The 19,718-nt window shown below is 41.7% G+C and overlaps 1 protein-coding gene across 1 annotated transcript in view; it reads right to left on the bottom strand.

Annotated features, from left to right (window-relative positions):
• The window catches only part of LOC311231736 (cubilin), a gene marked incomplete at both ends in the record, with an annotated part of 148,654 nt that extends 130,793 nt beyond the window's left edge, over positions 1-17,861 (bottom strand). The window contains one exon of the mRNA XM_084318359.1: positions 17,705-17,861. Coding sequence (XP_084174485.1) covers positions 17,705-17,861 — 157 coding nt within the window. The remainder of the gene's footprint in view (positions 1-17,704) is intronic.
• Between the last annotated feature and the right edge of the window lie 1,857 nt (positions 17,862-19,718).

The raw sequence follows: 19,718 nt of genomic DNA, 5'->3' as shown, positions 1-19,718 counted from the left end.
TTATTATTATTATTATTATCAAAGAGGTTCATTCCAAATAGCCATAGATTCAAATGAAACAAACTAAGAATCAATAGATTAGACAAAGGGTAAGGATTTACATTAACAGGACATTCAGCATTGCATTCATTGCTCTATGAATGCATTATGCTTATGAATTAACGGTGTCATAGGACATTTATGACATACTGTAACTGAATGATGTGCTGTTGAGTGACGTGGATATACTGTGACCGCCTTCCTATGTATTATAATATATTATTATAATAATGTGACGAGCCTGGTGGTGTTCAGAGTCGCCATGGTTAAAAAACAAACAAATTCAAATGTCCACACAAGTGCAATATCAATCAATAAGAATATATAGTTCGATGGGCAAATAGAATGGTCGTAATACAGTCCGATGGTCAAAACACAAAACAGGCTCTCGTACAAAAATAAGGATTGTTCAATACTCAGAGTAGTCGTCTGGTCCAGGGTCAGTACACAAGGGGGTTTCTCAGCCAGTCTAGGGTCCAGTACACAATGAACACCTTCTCGCCAATATATTAATTATATATTGTTGTTATAATTAATATATATATATATATATATATATATATATATATATATATATATATATATATATATATATATATTTATATATATATAATATCCAAGCCCCGGGAGGGTCATCAAAGAGATGCCGCCTATTCTCAGTCCTTGCCCCACAATGGTGGAATGAACTACCCACCCCAGTTAGGACAGCCGAAACCCATCCAATCTTCCGCCGTCGACTTAAGACGCACTTCTTCAACCATTATCTGAAATAATAATATAAAAAATAAAAAAAAATTAAAAAAACTCTAACCCTAACCTTACTGTCATGCACTTGTCATGAACTAACCTACACTGTAACATGCAACACTTTGATGAACATTGTTACTCAGCTGATAGAGTTGTACCCTTCCTGATGACTTGTCGTACAGAACTTGTAAGTCGCTTTGGATAAAAGCGTCAGCTAAATGACTAAATGTAAATGTAAATGTATATATATTATAATATAAGGATAACAGGTGGGTTTCCTGTTAATGGGCTTCATTCTGTTATGTCCCTCCTGTCCCCGCTCCTTTTGTTCATCCACATCCACATCCTCCATTCATTCATGCTCAGCTCCCCTCACATCCTCCACCCATTCATGGTCCTCTTCCTCCACCTGCTGGACAAATACCCTCACTACCCCTGGGACTTGTCATTCACTTGTGTCTAGTTAAAATAACATTGTTCTTCAGTGTTCTCCCCATCATGTTGTCTCTCCCAGTTTGCTTGTTGCCTTTTGTATTCCCTTGCCTTGTTTAGTGTTATGTCTCCAGTGTGTTAGTTAGGGGGCTTTCTCACTGCCATTCGGGGTCAAATCAGCTCCGCTCCGTCCTCACTCCGTCCTTGGGTGCGAACTTCCCCCCTCCCTCTCCCCCCTCTAGTTTGTGTACACACTGCAGTCTTGGTGCGCTCCGGGTTTTGTTTACGGTTTGCATTTTGAGCGTGTAAGCTCCCGTAGGCGATGATGTCACGCTCTAACGTCAACACAGGAAGAGTTTAACACACGGTGGTGGAAACTGGATGCTGATATAAAGAAACAAATAACCAATAAATATTAAGTTATATTTGAACCTCTGTTGTCAAGCCTTGTCAATATAACCCACCCCCTTTTCTCACGAATGGAACTGGTGTCGTGGAGTCCGCTTTGAGCGTTTTCCAGGGTTAACGCTAACGCTAAGCTAACAGTTAGCTTAGCCTATTTATTACTAGTTAGCAGCTAACATTAGCCCATCGCTCGCATCAATTATATTGCATGTCATTGATCTACCGGTCGATCACGGCCGACTGGTTGGGCACCACTGGTCTATAGAAATAAATGCATTCGAACAAGAAACATAGCAATGGCAAAGAAATTGCCAGGCCTAATGCGAGCCAGGGAAGTCTTGTGCTTGTAACGTGGCTTCATGTTTTCATCCACTGAGCCGTGAGGCTCAACATGCTTGTTTGGTTGAGGTCTGAACTCGCCAAATTGTCCATAAATATCGTTTTTGTGGGTATTGTCCAGTTGTTGCTGTATGTTTTTATCTGCCCAAAATTCAAGCAAGCATGCACCACGCCCCCCGTTCCCAATAGCGCACACCCGAAACCACCTATTCCAGCGGTCCAGGTTTGGAGCGAATCAGCGTCCCCGGTGGCGGGGGGAGCGTTCTCAGTAGGACGATCACACCCTATTTTGATGCGATCGCGCTGTGATTCGACCCCGAATGGTTAGTGAGAAAGCCCCCTAAGTGTATTTGTTATCAGTCTTGTATTAGTGTCACTTGTGTAAGGGCAACCGAACAAGAAAAGATGCCAGTGAGGGAATATGGTGTGAAGCTCTTTCCAACGCGTGGTGCTTGTTGATAATAAATGATGTCTTCTCGTTGAGTACGTTTGAGAGTTTTATTGTTGCTTGCAGAGTGGACAAAAATAAGCATAACGTAAACTCTGTGTTTAAACTGTAACTTAAACAAAGGATAAGTGCTACAAAGTAAACCTGAAAAGTGACGCAATAAAACTAAACAAACGCGCACGGTTAAAAAACGATGTGGCTTCCCTGTGATAATTACCCAATTCCCTCCCGTTGCACACCTGTGAATGCTTACCTATATGCTGTGCCTGAGAACACCTGAGCCCCGCCTCCTGTGTCCACTGCCAGCTAATTGGTCAACACCTTCATGGTAACACAGTGCCTTCATTCAATGAAGTAACTGCAGAAAATCATTAAATTGGCTACAACAGCCTGTATTCCATCCCAGGTGTGTCTCGTAATCAGCCCTTCATGTGTCTCATTTGTCAATTAGTCTGTGAATATATATGTCTAGTCTGCCCTGTCTTCCTTGTGGGTTCATTGCCGTTCCTGCTCTGTTTTGCTGTATCCTGTATCCTGTGTATCCTGTTCCTGTCCTATTTCGGGGTTAGTGTTATTCCTGTGTTAGCTTTTGTACCTTGACGTTTTCGCCTCTTTGCCAGCATTGCTGAGGTTTGGTTTTCGTGTTTTGGAAAGTTATTTTTTCTTGTTGCATTTAGTGTTATGTTGTTCTGAGTAAAGCTCTTTCTATTGGAATTACACCCCACCGTGTCCTGCCTGCTTCCTACACGTTCTGTCCTGCACCTGGGTCCAACACACCTACCCATCATAACACATTCATCTTACAAGGCCTGCCCACTTCTGACTGTCTCTTTATTTCCTGTAGCTTTGTGATAAAGATGCAAGCTAGTGTGAATATTCCCAAGTCGAATGAATAATTAATCTATAAGCATAAAACCGTTTTAGCTAGCTCATTATCCTAATAACAAAGAAAGAAATAATAAAGGGCTTGCATTTTTCACACAAAATTGACAGACTTCAAAGGCTAATATGTCACTTTCTACGGTAGATGATGAAGCTCACAGGAAGTTGAAATATGACATTGGCGAGCTGGCGTCCTTGTTGCCTGAGCAACACAAGGTGAATTCTGTGCTGCATGATCCCAAAGGCCTTGGTGTTTTTCACAGTGTCCGTGATGGTGTTAGTTAGTCTGCGCTGCCAAGCTTCACAACTCTTTCATTTATAGGCTATTATCTGCTGGCTGCTGCTCTGACTCTATCACCACCATCATTAAAGCTCCAATCCATGATTTTGTTTTTAACCATAATACATCTTGGGTATATTCTTACCCTTACTGTGTATTCTTGAAGTGTTTGATCTGTAGATGTGAAATACACTACCTTTAATAATTTTTTAACACATCGTAAATCGGAATATAGATTTGTTTTTTATGTTTTACAAACTTTGCCAATGTAAAGAACCTTTTTACAGCCATAAAGTACATGTAATACAATTAACAACCACACATTTACCTGTTGTCTAGTGTTAGGCCTGGTATAAAGAGAATGAAAACATGTCTCCATTCTTATTTCTTATTTTCGACGGTGGGGCCACCCGTCTGTTTACATTTGGATCACTGATGGGGCCTTTAACTCATTCAGTGCCATACCCGAGTATAGTCGGGTTATCTCGCCAACCGTTGAGTGCCAGAAACCTGAGTATACTTGGGTTTTGATCCTTTGATCTTTTCCTTTGATCCCCATTCTATACGGTCAGCCAGAGCCCTCTAGGTGTCTCTGATTCATCTGCCTACGTTGGAATTGCAATGACGTCGAATCTCACCAGGTGGCAGTATCGCCTACCTTTTTAACTCTGATTGTCTGAACTAGACTTTCTCTCCTGATCCCTTTCTGTCCTGACTCGCTCTGGGGGGGAAGAGCTCTTGCCGAGCAATCGCTAGGAGATCTCCTCGCCTCAAAACCTATAGTTTCCCGTATACAAGAGTAATTACATATAAACGAGTAATCGCGATCGCCGATGGGATCATTGGAATTATTCTTTTTGGAGTACCTTCTGGCTAAGGTAAGGTATATATGTCTATTTTACAAAACCTGAAACATGTTTCTGTAACGATCACAGTGTTCTATCTTACCGGACCTAAACCAAGCTTTTTGTAACAATCGCATTTTCTGGGTAAGATTACCCCCCCCCCCCCCCCCCCCCCCTTGATGATTTTGTGAAGGCACATATGTACATGGTATATACCTTTTGATTTGGGAGTATTTGGGGCTTCAGGCGATCAACCAGAACAATTTGGGTTTATTGCATATAATGTGTCATATCTTGCGATCTAAGTAAAAAGACTGGATTATTTTGGAAATGGGGCGATGTTTAGCATGTAGCGTGTAACAAACTACAGTGTGTAGAAATGAACTGATTAGTCAGTAATGGAATATGAACAATGCCTGTAAAATGAGCCATACTATTGTCTCCATAGCTATAATACAGAACACACGATCGGTCTGCAAACATCACTAAAATGGTCAATACAGCTAGCCAGTACAGATGGGGAAAGTCGGTGGCAGTCAAAGAGTTAAGAACAGATTCAAACCCCATCTCTCCTCTTCCACCCGTGCGGTCCATCGGTGGACCGCAAATGACATCACGTCATAAATCAATCTGTCTAGACTGTCTGACAAAAGTATCGTTTTATTTTTCATAACCATCATAACCATGTCACAACAGCAGTTATAATGTATATTATCATCAATACGTTAGTTTACCAATAGGTTAAAGGGTTATTAGATAGATATTCGTTTTCGTTTTTCTATTGTTTTGGTCGTGAAAGTCAACCATTTTGGAAAAATTGAACGTCGGGAATTGTAGTTTTTTTACGCCATTTTGAAGAGGACACAGAGCTTTCGCTGAGTGTTGACATTTTTTCAAACGACACTTCCCAAAGGCCTCTATGGGGCTTCAAGCAAATTACTTCTGTATGAATTTTTTTAATATACTCTGGATAATAAACCACAAAACGTAACGTTATTGGCATATATGGGGGCGCAGTTAGTTTGTCTCCCCTATTTCTAGGATGTAGCAACAATCAGATTTGAAATTAGTTTCAAAATGGTGGCATCCTGGCAAAAATAAAAAAGCTACTGTACATACAGTACATTTCATTATCTGTTCTTATGCACGCCTGGTGATACTAAATCCAAATTGAATTCGGGCATTTGAAATATAAGATGTGGCACAATCCATACATGTGCGAATAATATAATAATTCTATAATAATATTTCAAATTGCATTGGTCCGGATGGGAGAATTCAGTACTGTATCTACAAAACCTTCTGTTTAATCATCTTCCCTTTATTCATTTCCTTAGATCTTTTGTACACATGATCTCAAGAAGGTACTGAACGAGATCATTGGCAGTTTTTCATGTCTGGTCATTTTTTGCATGGTGTTATCCACTGTCAAAGATGCAAAGAAAAATCATAATTCATATTCTCCTTTGTTTCATCACAATTTAAGCACGCCTAGTAATAGACAATATTTCTGACACTGGGAATACATTCACTGAGGTCCATAGATGTCCCTAGATACCAAGAATATGCAAATGGTCCTTGTAGAAGTGGAGTATTATTCCTTTTACGTATGTATTTTAGGCGGATTTTCAGAAAATAGGGCTCCGGGCTTAAGAGGTTAATGCACTTTACCTTTGCACTCTGGTTAGATGCCAACTTCTTTTTGTTGTACTGTACTTATTAATGAATTAATTATTGATTTCTCGATAGTCATACTCTGAAATTAACACTTCCTATCAAACTAAGGACCCTGATAAATTATAGAAAATACAGAATTAACCAGACAGCATTTTAATATAGATATCCTACATATATAATCTGTGTGTGTGTGATGGTAACATATGTCCACATCATAAACACATGTGTTCCCTTGACTAGCCTACATCATTTCAGTCTGACTTAGTGTGTTTTAGTTCTGTGCCACTATTGAAAGCCCGCTCTCGTACACAGAGCTGTCTCTCTATGTCTGTATAGTGCTGTGTTTGACAGCTAAACACAAGTGGAACTCTCCGTGTAGGATAACGCACTGAAAGCCCAGAGCTATGTACTTCTGTCATAAAAGATAAAAGGGAACTTTATTACCCCTGGCGGCTGGAAGGAATGGTTGGCACAGGTTGTACAAAGGCAAATAGGATCATTAAAATGCAGAGATAAAAAGAAGGAAACACACGTTGAGGCGCATAACTCCTATTTATGTACTAACCTGTGCAGCAGATATTTACATAAACAGAGTCATGTGTGAGCGAGTCTGAATCTGTTATTGTTTAGAGATATATTTATTACAATACGTATACTTATTTACATATATAATTTCCTTTCTTATCCATTTTCTAATGGATCTCGATGACTTCGGCGTTAATGGATTCTCAACAATTTCAGCATTAGCAGGTTCTCTGTGATTTCATCGTTACGATTTCAGCGTTAGCAGGTTCTCGAGGATTTCATCGTTAACAATATACAATGTACAAGTGATTTAAATTGACTTTATTTTCTAAATGTTTATGTTTTACCAGTTTTGAGTAATATTTCATAGATGACTAGCGTACTAATTAAAAGTTTATTGCCTACTTGGATTTCAGCCAAATTTTACAACCCCTGAAACCTCATTTCCCACCTAATCGTAAATTACCTTACATACAATAACATCCTGACAGGGTGGAAACACTCATCATTGCCCAGTGTAGGTATTAATGGTCCCGGTCAGGCCACGTGCACACGGTCAGTCCACCCGAAGCACACAATGTAGGGCTCAAACCCCACCTCCCCCAAGTATGAAAGGGGCCATTTAAAGGTGCTTTAGGCCATGGTTACACTGGGTTTTTTGTTTTTGTTGCTGAATGATTACGTTTGCATGTCCAAGTTAAAAAGAAACGCCGTTTTGGCAGTAGGGAACGCTCAAAAGGTGTTTTCGTTTTGGAAACTCGCCGAAACTCGCCGACAATGGTGCCATGTAATCTGCGCAAGCCGGATACGGAGCCGTTCTGCCCAATGCCCATGCACAGTAGAGACCTGCATGGTTATTTCCAGTGTTTACAGCAGAGCTGTCCCAAGTAGCTGCGGCTACCATGTGCTGTCAAGTTATTGTTATAAGGAGCCCAGTCCAAGCTACAACAGTCTGCATTCCCTTAACAATTGTTTGTATTGAGCCGTATTGTATTGTACCCATTCTGCAATCTGTTAAATAAAGTTTACATCCATTCATTCTGCTAGCATTAACGTTACCAAGCTGCTAGCCACAATGCTATACTGTTATACTGGCATATCCCAATCACGTTAGCACGTAAGCTAACAAACTTCGCTGCTAGCCACAATGCTATACTGTTATACTGGCATATCCCAATCACGTTAGCACGTAAGCTAACAAAATCGGCTACAATCTTTTTGTGAGACTAAACTCCGCTCTTGGTGGTCAATTGTGTTGATGTTAGTTTTGTTTCATCAACAAATCATCAACAAATGAGGCAGAACACACAGTGAATGTATCCGTTTTTGTTTATTGCACTTTATTTCTTGCTGAAAAATAAATGCTGTGGCTAAATGGTTCATGTGAGGTATAAAGATGGTGGCTTTTGAGATTTTGAGCAGGATGTGGAGTGTCTCATTCAACCTTTCTGATTGGTTGAAAATGGCCTTCATGTTTGAACTACATCGCCGCCTACTGCTTTGGCATTGTACTACATGTATATAGTAGACGAGACAAAACAACGTCTAACTTAACTCCTACTTGCCTGCCAATACGCACCATTCTGAAAAGCGAATGAAACTAACCGAAAATGGCCCTAGTGTAACCGCAGCCTTAGATAACATTAAGCAACTAGATGTCGCACTAGAGCACCAGCATATTATTTATCCATTCAGGTGCATTCCACGTGGGGAAATGGGAAGTAGGGAGGGAATGTATACAAGTTTCAAGTTCAAGTTTCAAGTTTCTTTATTAGTTGTCATACAGAAGTACAGAATACTTTTATACAAAATGCTTCTTTCTGTTACGCTCCAGAGACTGTGCTAGACAATAAAATAAGTATAGCAGTATAAAATAGAAGTCACGTACGTAGACACAAGTGTTCAATATGTACATATGTACAATGTTCAATGCAACGTAGAAGTAACTGAGTTACCATACAATATACTATACAATATACTAATATACAATATACTATATAGTGCAAAGCAGAAATGGGATGAGGTACAATTTAGGTATACAATTTACAGTAAGGTGTACTGATGTATGGGTTGTAGTGCAAATTCTTTGCCAATAAATATAAAGTGTGTTCTAAAGTGTGTAAGTGGGTGCTGCATTGAGTTGTTTGTTTAAAGTGAGTGTGTGCGTGTGGATGTGTGTGCTGTGAGTGCATCTGATGGTTGTTGTATAGTGTTATTGTTCGTTGAGCAACCTGATGGCCTGGGGATAGAAGCTTCTTCTGAGTCTTTCTGTGCTTGCCATGAGACTCCGGTATCGCTTGCCTGACCGCAGCAGTTCAAAGAGGCAGTTGTTTGGGTGGCTGGAGTCTTTGATAATTCTCTTAGCCTTACCCATGCACCGCTTGTTGTAAATGTTCTCGAGAGTGGGAAGCCCCCCTCCAATTGTGCATTCGGCTGAACGGGCCACTCTCTGTAGTCTGCTACGGTCTTGTGCGGTGCTATTCCCAAACCAGGAGGTGATATTGCCAGTCAGGATGCTCTCTATTGTACATGAGTAGAAGTTCTTAAGGATCTTCTGACTGACTTGGAACTTCCTTAGGCGCCTGAGGAAGTAGAGGCGTTGCCGTGCCTTCCTCACTACACTGTCAATGTGTGTGGTCCATGTCAAGTCCTCAGATATGTGGACTCCGAGGTACTTAAAACTGTTCACTCTCTCAACCGGTGCCCCGTCGATGCTGAGGGGGCTGTAGTCCCTGACCCCCAACCTCCTAAAGTCCACAATCATCTCCTTTATTTTGCTGACGTTCAGGGAGAGGCTGTTCTCTTGACACCATCTCGCTAGGACCTTGACCTCTTCCAGGTAGGCCCTCTTGTCGTTTGCAGAGATCAGGCCCACCACTACTGTGTCGTCAGCAAATTTGATGATTGTGTTGTTGTTCCGCTGTGCCACACAGTCATGTGTGTACAGGGAGTAGAGGAGGGGACTCAGAACACAGCCCTGGGGGGCCCCTATGTTGAGGGTGATGGATGAGGAGGTGCAGTTGCCTGCTCTCACCACCTGGGGTCTGCCCGTCAGGAAGTCCAAGACCCACTGGCAGAGGTCATAGTTCAAGCCCAGGTCCCTGAGCTTCATGGCTATGAGTTTGGAGGGGACTAGACTATGGTATTGAATGCTGAGCTGTAGTCGATCATTCTCACATAGTTCCCCTGCCTCTTGTCCAGGTACATTTTGGACCTGCAAAATCTAAACTTTTATTCAGCACCTTTCTAAAAGCTCTGTGGATGTATTATTTGATGTAAGTCAAAGATTTGATCTATAGCACCTTTAATATTGACCAGTGGTGTGCACAGATAGGGCCGAAGGGGGGCTTAAGCCCCTAACCTTTTGCCCCAAATGCAATTTTTTTTTATTTAATTTAATTTTTTATTTCTCTTTCTCCGATTTTCTGTTTTTCTCCCCGTCCAATTTAGTCGCTGTGCCAATTCCCCCCCTCCCCTACCTGGCTGCTGTATGCATGTTCTCCTACGAGTCGGTACAAGGGCGTCCCGAAGCCGACCGCACGCTTCCTCCGATGCGTGCGGCGACTGCCAGTGACGTCTTTTCACTTGGCAGCGAGGACTCTCATTGGTGAAGTGTAACGCGTGGGAGGGCACGCTATCTCCACCAAGTCCTGCCCTCGCTGAGCAAGCGCCGAGACCTGACCTGTAGGCGTCGCTGTCCACAACGCCAGATTCCCACCCACCAGCTTCCCACCACCTAATACTGCCAATTGTATTTAGTATGAACGACCAGCCAAGCTGGTAGCAACGCAGAGAGCTGGGCTTGAACCCAGCATCTCCTGCGTTGGTGACGAGCGCAATCTCCGCTACGCCACCTGACCGCCCCCAAGATTTTAATTGTTTTATATGAGCACTGAACACTGCCTTTTTAAAGATTTTTTATTTTATTTTTTATTTCTCTTTCTCTTCGATTTTCTGTTTTTCTCCCCGTCCAATTTAGTCGCCGTGCCAATTCCCCCCCTCCCCTACCTGGCTGCTGTATGCATGTTCTCCTACGAGTCGGTACAAGGGCGTCCCGAAGCCGACCGCACGCTTCCTCCGATGCGCGCGGCGACTGCCAGTGACGTCTTTTCACTTGGCAGCGAGGACTCTCATTGGTGAAGTGTAACGCGTGGGAGGGCACGCTATCTTCACCAAGTCCTGCCCTCGCTGAGCAAGCGCCGAGACCTGAATCTGCTGTCCACAACGCCAGATTCCCACCCACCAGCTTCCCACCCCCTAATACTGCCAATTGTATTAGTATGAACGACCAGCCAAGCTGGTAGCAACGCCGAGAGCTGGGCTCGAACCCAGCATCTCCTGCGTTGGTGACGAGCGCAATCTCCGCTACGCCACCTGACCGCCCCCAAGATTTTTTTTTTTAATATGAACACTGTGCCCTTTTTGTAGCTTGAGCCCCTGCCCCCCACATTGTCTGTGCATGCCCCTGAGGTTGACAAGGTGTAGTGAGGATGGTCTAAAAGTAGTCATATCCCTCTCGCTACAAAAAGCGGGGGAGAAAATGCCATGAGAGTGAATGGGAGCAGCAAGCAGGTACACTTGTTTTCTTCAAATAACATAATGTTGTTTTAATGAGTAGATTAATGCTATATAGTTGCTAGCTAGTAATACCGGTCAATATCTTGCTAGCCAGCAAGCCTTCGCCCCAAATGTGATTTAAGAAAACAGATTTGGATGGATTCAGACAACTGCTGCTTCTACCAGAGGCTATGTACTAGCTAAAAGCTAATGTGACAATAACTAACTTGTCTGTACACAATTAAAGGTCCACGCAGTAAGATATTTGATCTTTTGGAATTCAAAATGTAGATGTTCCATGTTTAACTAGAAAGGTGCGTAAGAACACAAATCTCCATGAGGCGACAACAACAGACCAATAAAAGCATATCTCCCCGCATGAAGCCGGGTTGGGGTAAACAGGAAACAGGAAGGGAGTGATAGAAAGAGGCACAGGCAGAATCATTCTTACTATCTAGCATGCTAATGCTAATAAGTATAATTGGAGAGTGGTCGGTGTGTTTGTCTGTGTCATAGGTATATCATAGGGTAAACAGGAAACAGGAAGTGAGTGACAGACAAAGAGGCACAGGCAGAATCATTCTTACTATCTATCATGCTAATGCTCAGGGGAGTAGCTGGGGGGGGGGGGGGGGGTTAGGATGATTCCAAGGGCCCAGCACTGGGGGGGGGGGGGGGGGGTTCCCCAGAGAACACTATTATTATCTTTTTATTAATATGGTTTTATTATTATCCTAAAGTAAGTTAATGTAGATGTCTCAAAAGTATAATTGCCTGTATTATAAAAAAAATAGGTAAAAGCCATATTATGCGTTTTCATCAATAAATAAATGCCCCAAATAACGCGCGCTCGCATGGATTGGGGGCCCACAAATAGATTATTTCATGGGGCCCAGAATCTCCAGCTACACCCCTGCTAATGCTAACGCTAATAAGTATAATTCGAGAGTGGTCGGTGTGATTGTCTGTATCATAGGTATATCAACAACTATACAGTAGGTTCACTATGGCATGTTGTAGACAGGTGCTGGAGAGGTGATTACCAGCTAAATGTGTAACTTCATACTGAATATGTATTTAAATGGACAATGATGGAAATGAATTAAAATAAAATACTTGTTGTTGACCGATTGGAAAAATATTCCAGAATGCAGGTCCTTGTTGGGCCTGCTGTCAGCCCCCAGGCATCTGCCTGGTGGAGATAATTACGTGGAAATAATTACGTACCACTTGGGCATGGTAAGGTAATGGATAAGGGGGGCCCGGCCTGTGCAGCCCTTGAGCAGAATTTAGCTGAGGTGCACGTGCCTATCAGTCACTATAGGTTACGTCATTGTTGTTTCCGGGCGGTCCGCCTCACTTGAAATTGCAATGTATTTCCAATGGACACATTTCTAAATCATCTCGTTTAAAACAAATAAAGCATGAACATTTGCATGGTGTACCTTTCTGTGTGTATTCATCCACAATCTATAGCTCAACATGAAAATATTCGCAATTAATCGTAAAAAATAATTACGTATAATTTTATTTCAACCAAAAATGCTTAAACAATAATGTTAGTGATAGAAGGGAACAAATGTTGTGCAAAAATGGAAAGCTTGCCAATGTTCATGAGGCAGAATTATTACAATAGCCGATAATACATTTTCCCAATGATAATAAATCCCTATACGGGTGGACCGCGTGGGAAACTAAAGTGACATCAGACTACACCTCCCTATTTGCTGGTGTAGCAGACACAGCTGCTTTCCTATCAGCTTCTGTGGTGTTTTTCTCTAGATGTTCCCTGCTAAGGAACCGTGTCTCCTCTAGTTATGGCTCCACAGCTGTGTCTGTGTACTGGCTGTGGCGGGGACACCACAGCAGCTCACACCATGACACTCTGACACAGAAAGCTCTGTGCTGAGCTCCAACAGTGCAGTGGTGGGTGAGGAGGTGGGTAAGTGGAGGTGTTAGTCTAATGATTAGGCTAATAGGGGATTATTTTCTGATATACCAAGAGAAAAGAGGTGGGCATCTGTGTATTCCCTCAACTACATCACATGCAGGACTGAGACAACCAGGCTGAGTCAGTTGAAATGTAAATGGAAGTAGGACTGCATTTATATAACAGCTTTCATCCAAAGCGCTTTGCAACTTATGCCTCACATTCCCCCATTCAATCACACACCGGTGGCGGAGGCGACCATGCAAGGTGCCAACCTGCTCATCAGGAGCAATTAGGGGGTTACATGTCTTACTCGAGGACACTTCGACATGCTGCCGAGAGGAGCCGGAATTGAACCGGGAACCTTCTGATTACCAGACAACCGCTCAACCTCAAGGTGGATAATACAGGTGGTTTTGCAAGAGTGAAGGTGTCCTCACTTTATTGTTGCTGATAGGAGAGTGGAGAGGAGGGGGTGATAAGCCAATGCTGAAGGATGGCAAAGTTGATCCAATAAAGATGTTGTAGATGATGATGTGTACATTGTGTTGTATAACATAATGCCTCACCTGTCTGGCAGATCACACCCTCACCATTATCTTGGATTCATATCTCGTTCTTACCTTTTATTCTATTTTATAGAGTACCTTATATACCTATTTCAGGGTTTTTTGTACAGACTGAATGGGAGTGGTCCCATTATTTTACTGTACATGAATTTAGTGGCAACCTATAGCCGGATCTGCGGGTATCCAGACCAGTAGGCTATGATGTACTGTACAACATGAATTGTACTAAAGAAAGGACTCTACAAGTGGTCAGGTGGCGTAGCGGAGATTGCGCTCGTCACCAATGCAAGAGGCTGCGGTCTCGACTCCCGGAGTCAGCATTGCCTTGGCTTGGGCTGATCGCTATACTAACCCGTTTGGCTGGGTTAGGGGGAGGGAAGTCACAGGTGGGAATCTGGCATTGTGGACAGCGACGCCTACAGGTCAGGTCTGGGCGCTTGCTCAGCGGAGGCAGGACTTGATGAAGGCAGCGTGACCTCCCACGCGTTACACTTCACCAATGAGAGTCCTCGCTGCCAGGTGAAAAAAGAGTCACTGGCTGTCGCCGCGCGTGTCGGAGGAAGCGTGCGGATGACTTCAGAATTCCCTTGTACCGACCAGTAGGAGAACATGCGCACAACAAACAGGTAGGGGAGGGGGGGAATTGGCACAATGACTAAATTGGGACGGGGAGAAAACAGAGAAAAATTGGAGAAAGAGAGGATAAAGAACGAAAAAAAAAGGACTCTACAACATTCTTATACCCTTCATGTTTGGAAAGGTGCACTACGCAGTTTCGGAGGAGGGGGATTTGTTTGCAGATCCTGCAAAAGACATTTTCTGTAATTCTTATGTTATCATAAATGAAAACGAAATACTTTGTAGGCACTGTGAACCAAATGTAAGCCTAGAGTTATGCGGGCCCCACCTTTGTAAATGACAGCAATGAAATGCTTTTCAGGAAGCTTTCTATAGCCTCAAACAGTGTTCCAGGGATCCAGTTTTCCTCTGAGGTTTGTCATGAAAATATACCTCAGAAATTATTCACTTCTCTGGCTCACAAAACGACATGCACGATTAAAGGTAACTAACTTGTGTATAATGTTTTCAAAATATATTGTAACATTGTTAATTGTGACAAAGGCCATCAGGACTACACTCATATAGGGGCGCTCCAGTAGCACACCACATAGCGCGCTGAGTCGCGAAGCGGTCGCCCCGGGTTCAATTCCCCGACCCGGTGGCCATATGCCGCATGTCTTCCCTTCTTCTCCTCCCGTTTCACCCTCTCTCTTCTGTCGGTCCTGCCTGCGTGGCCAAAAGGTCCCGTGTTGACCAAAAAAACTGAAAATGCTATAAATAAAATCTTTAAAAAGATAAGATAGATAAGATATTCCTTTATTGATCCCCTTGGGGAAATTCAGGCATCATAGCAGCATGGGGGGGGGGGGGAGTGGGGTACAGGTAGTAAACAACACAGTGTACAGGTAGTAAAAACAACACAGGCAGTGTAAACAATTTGGTCAATATGGTCAATATAATTTACTATCTGACTAGCTGAAGAAATATTCACATTATTCACAGTGTCACATAAGGTGCAGTATGCGTGAGGTAGTGTTATAATTTACTATCTACTGAGTATACTGAGTATACTGAGTATACATTATTCACAGTATCACGGTATCCACTGAAATATACATTATTCACAGTATCACAGTATCACAGTGTCCACATAAGGTGCCGTAAGCCTATGGTAGTGTAGGTTGTCCTCCTTGGGTTCCTATAAAAAAAGGACTACACTCTATAGCTCCTCAAAGGAGTTCTCTAAGGAGCTGTATTCTGTTTTTTTTATTATCCCTTTGCTGAATGCCTAAATTACAATCCATTGTTAAGGGATTTCTCGTGGGGAATCGAGTCTGCGAGCTTCCGCATTAGACCCAAGGAGAGCAAGAATCAGGTAATTGCAGTCATTTGCTCGACAACTGTTTGTAGCAACAGCAGTTTTCTTTTAATAATTTTTTTTTATTTGAATTTATATAGCTTCATGCAATGACAACTACTTAATAAAGAAAATCCTATGCACCTGTTAATCTGTAGACCGTTTTCGCCTAAAGGTACATGCCTAAGTAAATGGAAGATTGCTCCACTTCTGCAAGGTCAATTTGCATGTTCTTGGTATCTAGGAACATCTAGGGACCTGGGGGTATGTATTTCCAGTGTCAGAAATATTGTGTCTGTTACTAGGCTGAGTAAATTGTAATGAAGAAAAGGAGAATATAAATTATGATTTATGATTTTTGCATCTTTGATCAAAAATGTATACGGGTAGGAGAAAATGCTCACTGAGCTCATTCACCACCTTATTGAGATCATGTGTACAAAAAATCTAAGCAAATGAACCGCGGGAAGATGATTAAACAGAATGATTTGTAGATACAGTAATTAATGATAATCGACTTTAATTATAAATTCATATTTGACCTTGAACTTGACCTTGACCTTATTATGGCCGAATCATACATCTATGGATAGGTAAAAATGCTCCTCTTTCCAATGGCAGGGTTGAATCTGGATTTAGTCATTTTTTGCGGTTTTTCCGATAATTAGCATTTTCTGATAAATTAGTATTTCCGATAAATCGTATAAAACATCGGTAAAAATTAAAATATACACTTTGACTACTGTTTTTGATAGGGTTATGGTCTTTACTCTTGGCTACAAAAAAAAATATTTAAAAACATTGACCTCTTAACATCCAAGGGCCCACATGTGGACGATTCTTTGCCGACCTCTAGTGGCTCGGGTGTGCATTTCTTTTAATACAATATATAGATCGAATTAAATTTGTTGCCTGTCGATTGCCCTTTCAGGTGACAAAATCCGTTCAGCGGTTCTCGAGTTACATGCCGATATGTGAGGCGTGCCCCAAAGTACGCAAAAGTACACATTACCACCCCCGACTCTCGGGGCTCTAGCTCCGTCAATCATTTGGCGATCTCGAAAATATTGGCACAGGGTTGTAGCCAATGAGTGAGGCTTTCCAATGATACCCCATGATATGATAATTGGGGATCTAATACGGTCTCTATTGATGGATCTATGATAAAGAAAAGCAGGGTCCCCCCTGGACCCTGGGACGATATCTGGAATATAACACTGGGATGGATGGTTAATGACTTGCTGTTTTATTGTTCTGCAGAGAGGCATTAGGTCCCTGCTTTGTATGAGATATACAGAATTCATGGTGCTCATGGTTGAAACCACAAATTGAAAGGTAAAGGCTTTCAGCACTGTACTAGTACTAATATACTAACTTTTCCAGGGCAGTGTTCATTTAGCTGCAAACAGCATATCTGTCAAAGAGCAGGATCCGGTTTTATAGATCCTACTGATCACCAACCCAGGCCTGCTCTTGCCTCTGTAGACAGAATAAGTCACACATTTTGAGATGGTTTTATTGACAACTGGTTTGCTCAAGCAAAAAAGGCCGGTGCCAATTTCTCTGGGAAAATAAATCGTTGAATGTGTGTGTGTGTGGCGGAGGCAGAGGGGCGTTGCTTAGTGATCAATAAGAGGCTTCTAAAAATCACGTGTCATTTTGCTCAATAAATGAGATTCACTATGGAAGCAATATGCAAGCAACTGTCAATCATTCAGCGTCCGGCACCTCAGCCCTTTCAGATGCAATCGGTGCAAATCTAATCTATTCTTTTGAGAAAACCATTTGGAGAACTGAACATTCTAAATGATGACAACAGACTTTGAGAATTATAAGATAGAATTCTATTTAATTTAAATTAATTTAACTACCTTTTTATTTGTTCCGTTCATGGTAATGCACAGTTCCATAAAAGCGTAATTTACATTTACATTCACATTTAGTCATTTAGCTGACGCTTTTATCCAAAGCGACTTACAAGTTCTGTACGACAAGTCATCAGGAAGGGCACAGCTCTATCAGCTGAGTAATAGTATAATTTCGAAGCACCTCTCAAAGTACCCCTGAAAAGGCTTATTTGAGGCCTGTTCGTGAACCTATTTCACACTTACCTCCTTCATCGGTGGAGGAGTCTGACTTTTCCATGAAGTAGACGACCACGAAGCCGATGCATACTCCAGTGATGGCTAAGAAGAGCAGGATCAGGGTCTTCTCCAGGCCGCTCAGGCCCTTCCGCCTCCTGCTCGACTTCTGGCTCTCCTTGTCCATATTCCACACACCGGCAGAGATGCAGGTGAAATGTGCCTCGTCCCGGACCTCGAAGAACTCCTTATGGTATCTCACACACGTATCTGAACTTTGGCAGCCATCAGGGTGCTGTACCTTGAACTCACCTGGAACGTGATTGATTTAAAACCCTTTCACTACCACACTACCAAAGGGTTAACCCTTTCACTGCCGACAATACAGAAGGTTAACCCTTTCACTACCATACTACAGACGGTTAACGTAGTAGTGTGGCAGTGAAAGGATTAAAGCAAGCAAAGATAGCTGCAGAATCAGTGGAGGACATGGATGAATATGATCTTGAGCCATACATCGTAGAGTGTCACATAGAGAGAGAACCCTTCCACCTGCCAACCACAAAAGTATTATTATTTTTATTTTGTATTCTTTACAGGCCAATCTATTGTAATCCTCACGGCTCTCTGCAATATATTCTCTGAATCCCCCATATATGTAAACATATTCATACCTGTGTACAGTGGTGGAAGAAGTAGCCTACACAGTTCCTTTACTTAAGTAAAAGTAGCAATACTCAGATAAATTTGTACTCTGGTAAAAGTAAGTCCTCCATTCAAATTCTAATTAAGTAAAAGTAGAGAAGTATTTGCTATTGAATCTACTTAAGTATCTAAAGTAAAAGTACACATTCTACATGACATTTGTGTATACATTGACCTCTATAGGTTATGTTAAAGTGGTATGTGGTCCAGTGATGCTGCTCTGATTAAAGGTTATGTTAAACTGGTATGCGGTCCAGTTAACTTGCTCTGATTAAGTCCTCTTGAAGTTGACAGGCTTCAAATGTGAAAGTATATAATCTTCATAAATTTTTTATTTTGTATATATCATGTTTTCTATGCAAACAGTAATCCAGAAAATTTGTATTGCACTGTAAAATAAACTGTGATTTTATGTCTGCACTTTATGTGCTCATTTCATTTCTATTCTATTCTACTACTTATTACACTGCACTATTGCACAACTTTACTCTGTATATTCTATCTTACTCTTTACTCTGTATATTCTATCTTACTCTTTTTATTATTGTCTATTTTTAAAACTGAATCAAACCATAAACAAGGTGGCCTAATGTGAAAAACTGTGATTTTATGTCTGCACTTTATGTGCTCATTTTATGCCTGTCTTTTTTCTGTTGTGAAGCATTTTGAGCTGCAGTTTCTGTATGAAAGGTGCTACAAATAAAGTTTTATTATTATTATTATTAACACAAATACTTGTATATTTACCACAGTATCCAAAGTTGAAAAGATGCACTGTGAGCATTGACCATATTCACACGGCGGCCATTTTGCTCTCATGTCATGTTCAGGTTGGGATTCCTTAGGTTTCCTAACTGATTGAAATATCACAAAACACTCACTAAAGGGCCAATCCCAGCGTCCTACCATGGAAACATATGGCCGTTGGTCTCACAAGAAAACAAGGTAATTCTCACTGGCTTTTTAATTTGCCTACTAGCTGGGAACCAGTCATAATGATTATACCATCTGACGACCACTCGTAAAAAGTAAAGCTTTGTCTGCCTAATCAGCTATTTCACAAACTCTAAAATTGATAAGCAAACATGTTATTTATGGCTCCCATAAACAGAGGCCGAGCTCGACCTGATACCTATTAACGGACATCGTGACGGATGATGTGCCTTATTCCGAGATTATAAATATAGAATCCCTTGAGTAAAACTTGACTACAGGATGAATTACTCAATGAAAAGTATTCTTAATGATTATACTACCTGTGGATGACTCGTAAGAAGTTTCGCCTTTTCTGCTGAAATCAGCAATTACACACTATCCCAAAAGTGATAAGCAATCAAAG

Source organism: Notolepis coatsorum (genome assembly GCF_963971535.1).
Source record: "Notolepis coatsorum genome assembly, chromosome: 7".
Lineage (NCBI taxonomy): Eukaryota > Metazoa > Chordata > Actinopteri > Aulopiformes > Paralepididae > Notolepis > Notolepis coatsorum.
The sequence above is the reverse complement of the archived record's forward strand: the minus strand, read 5'-3'. Positions and strand labels throughout refer to the sequence as shown.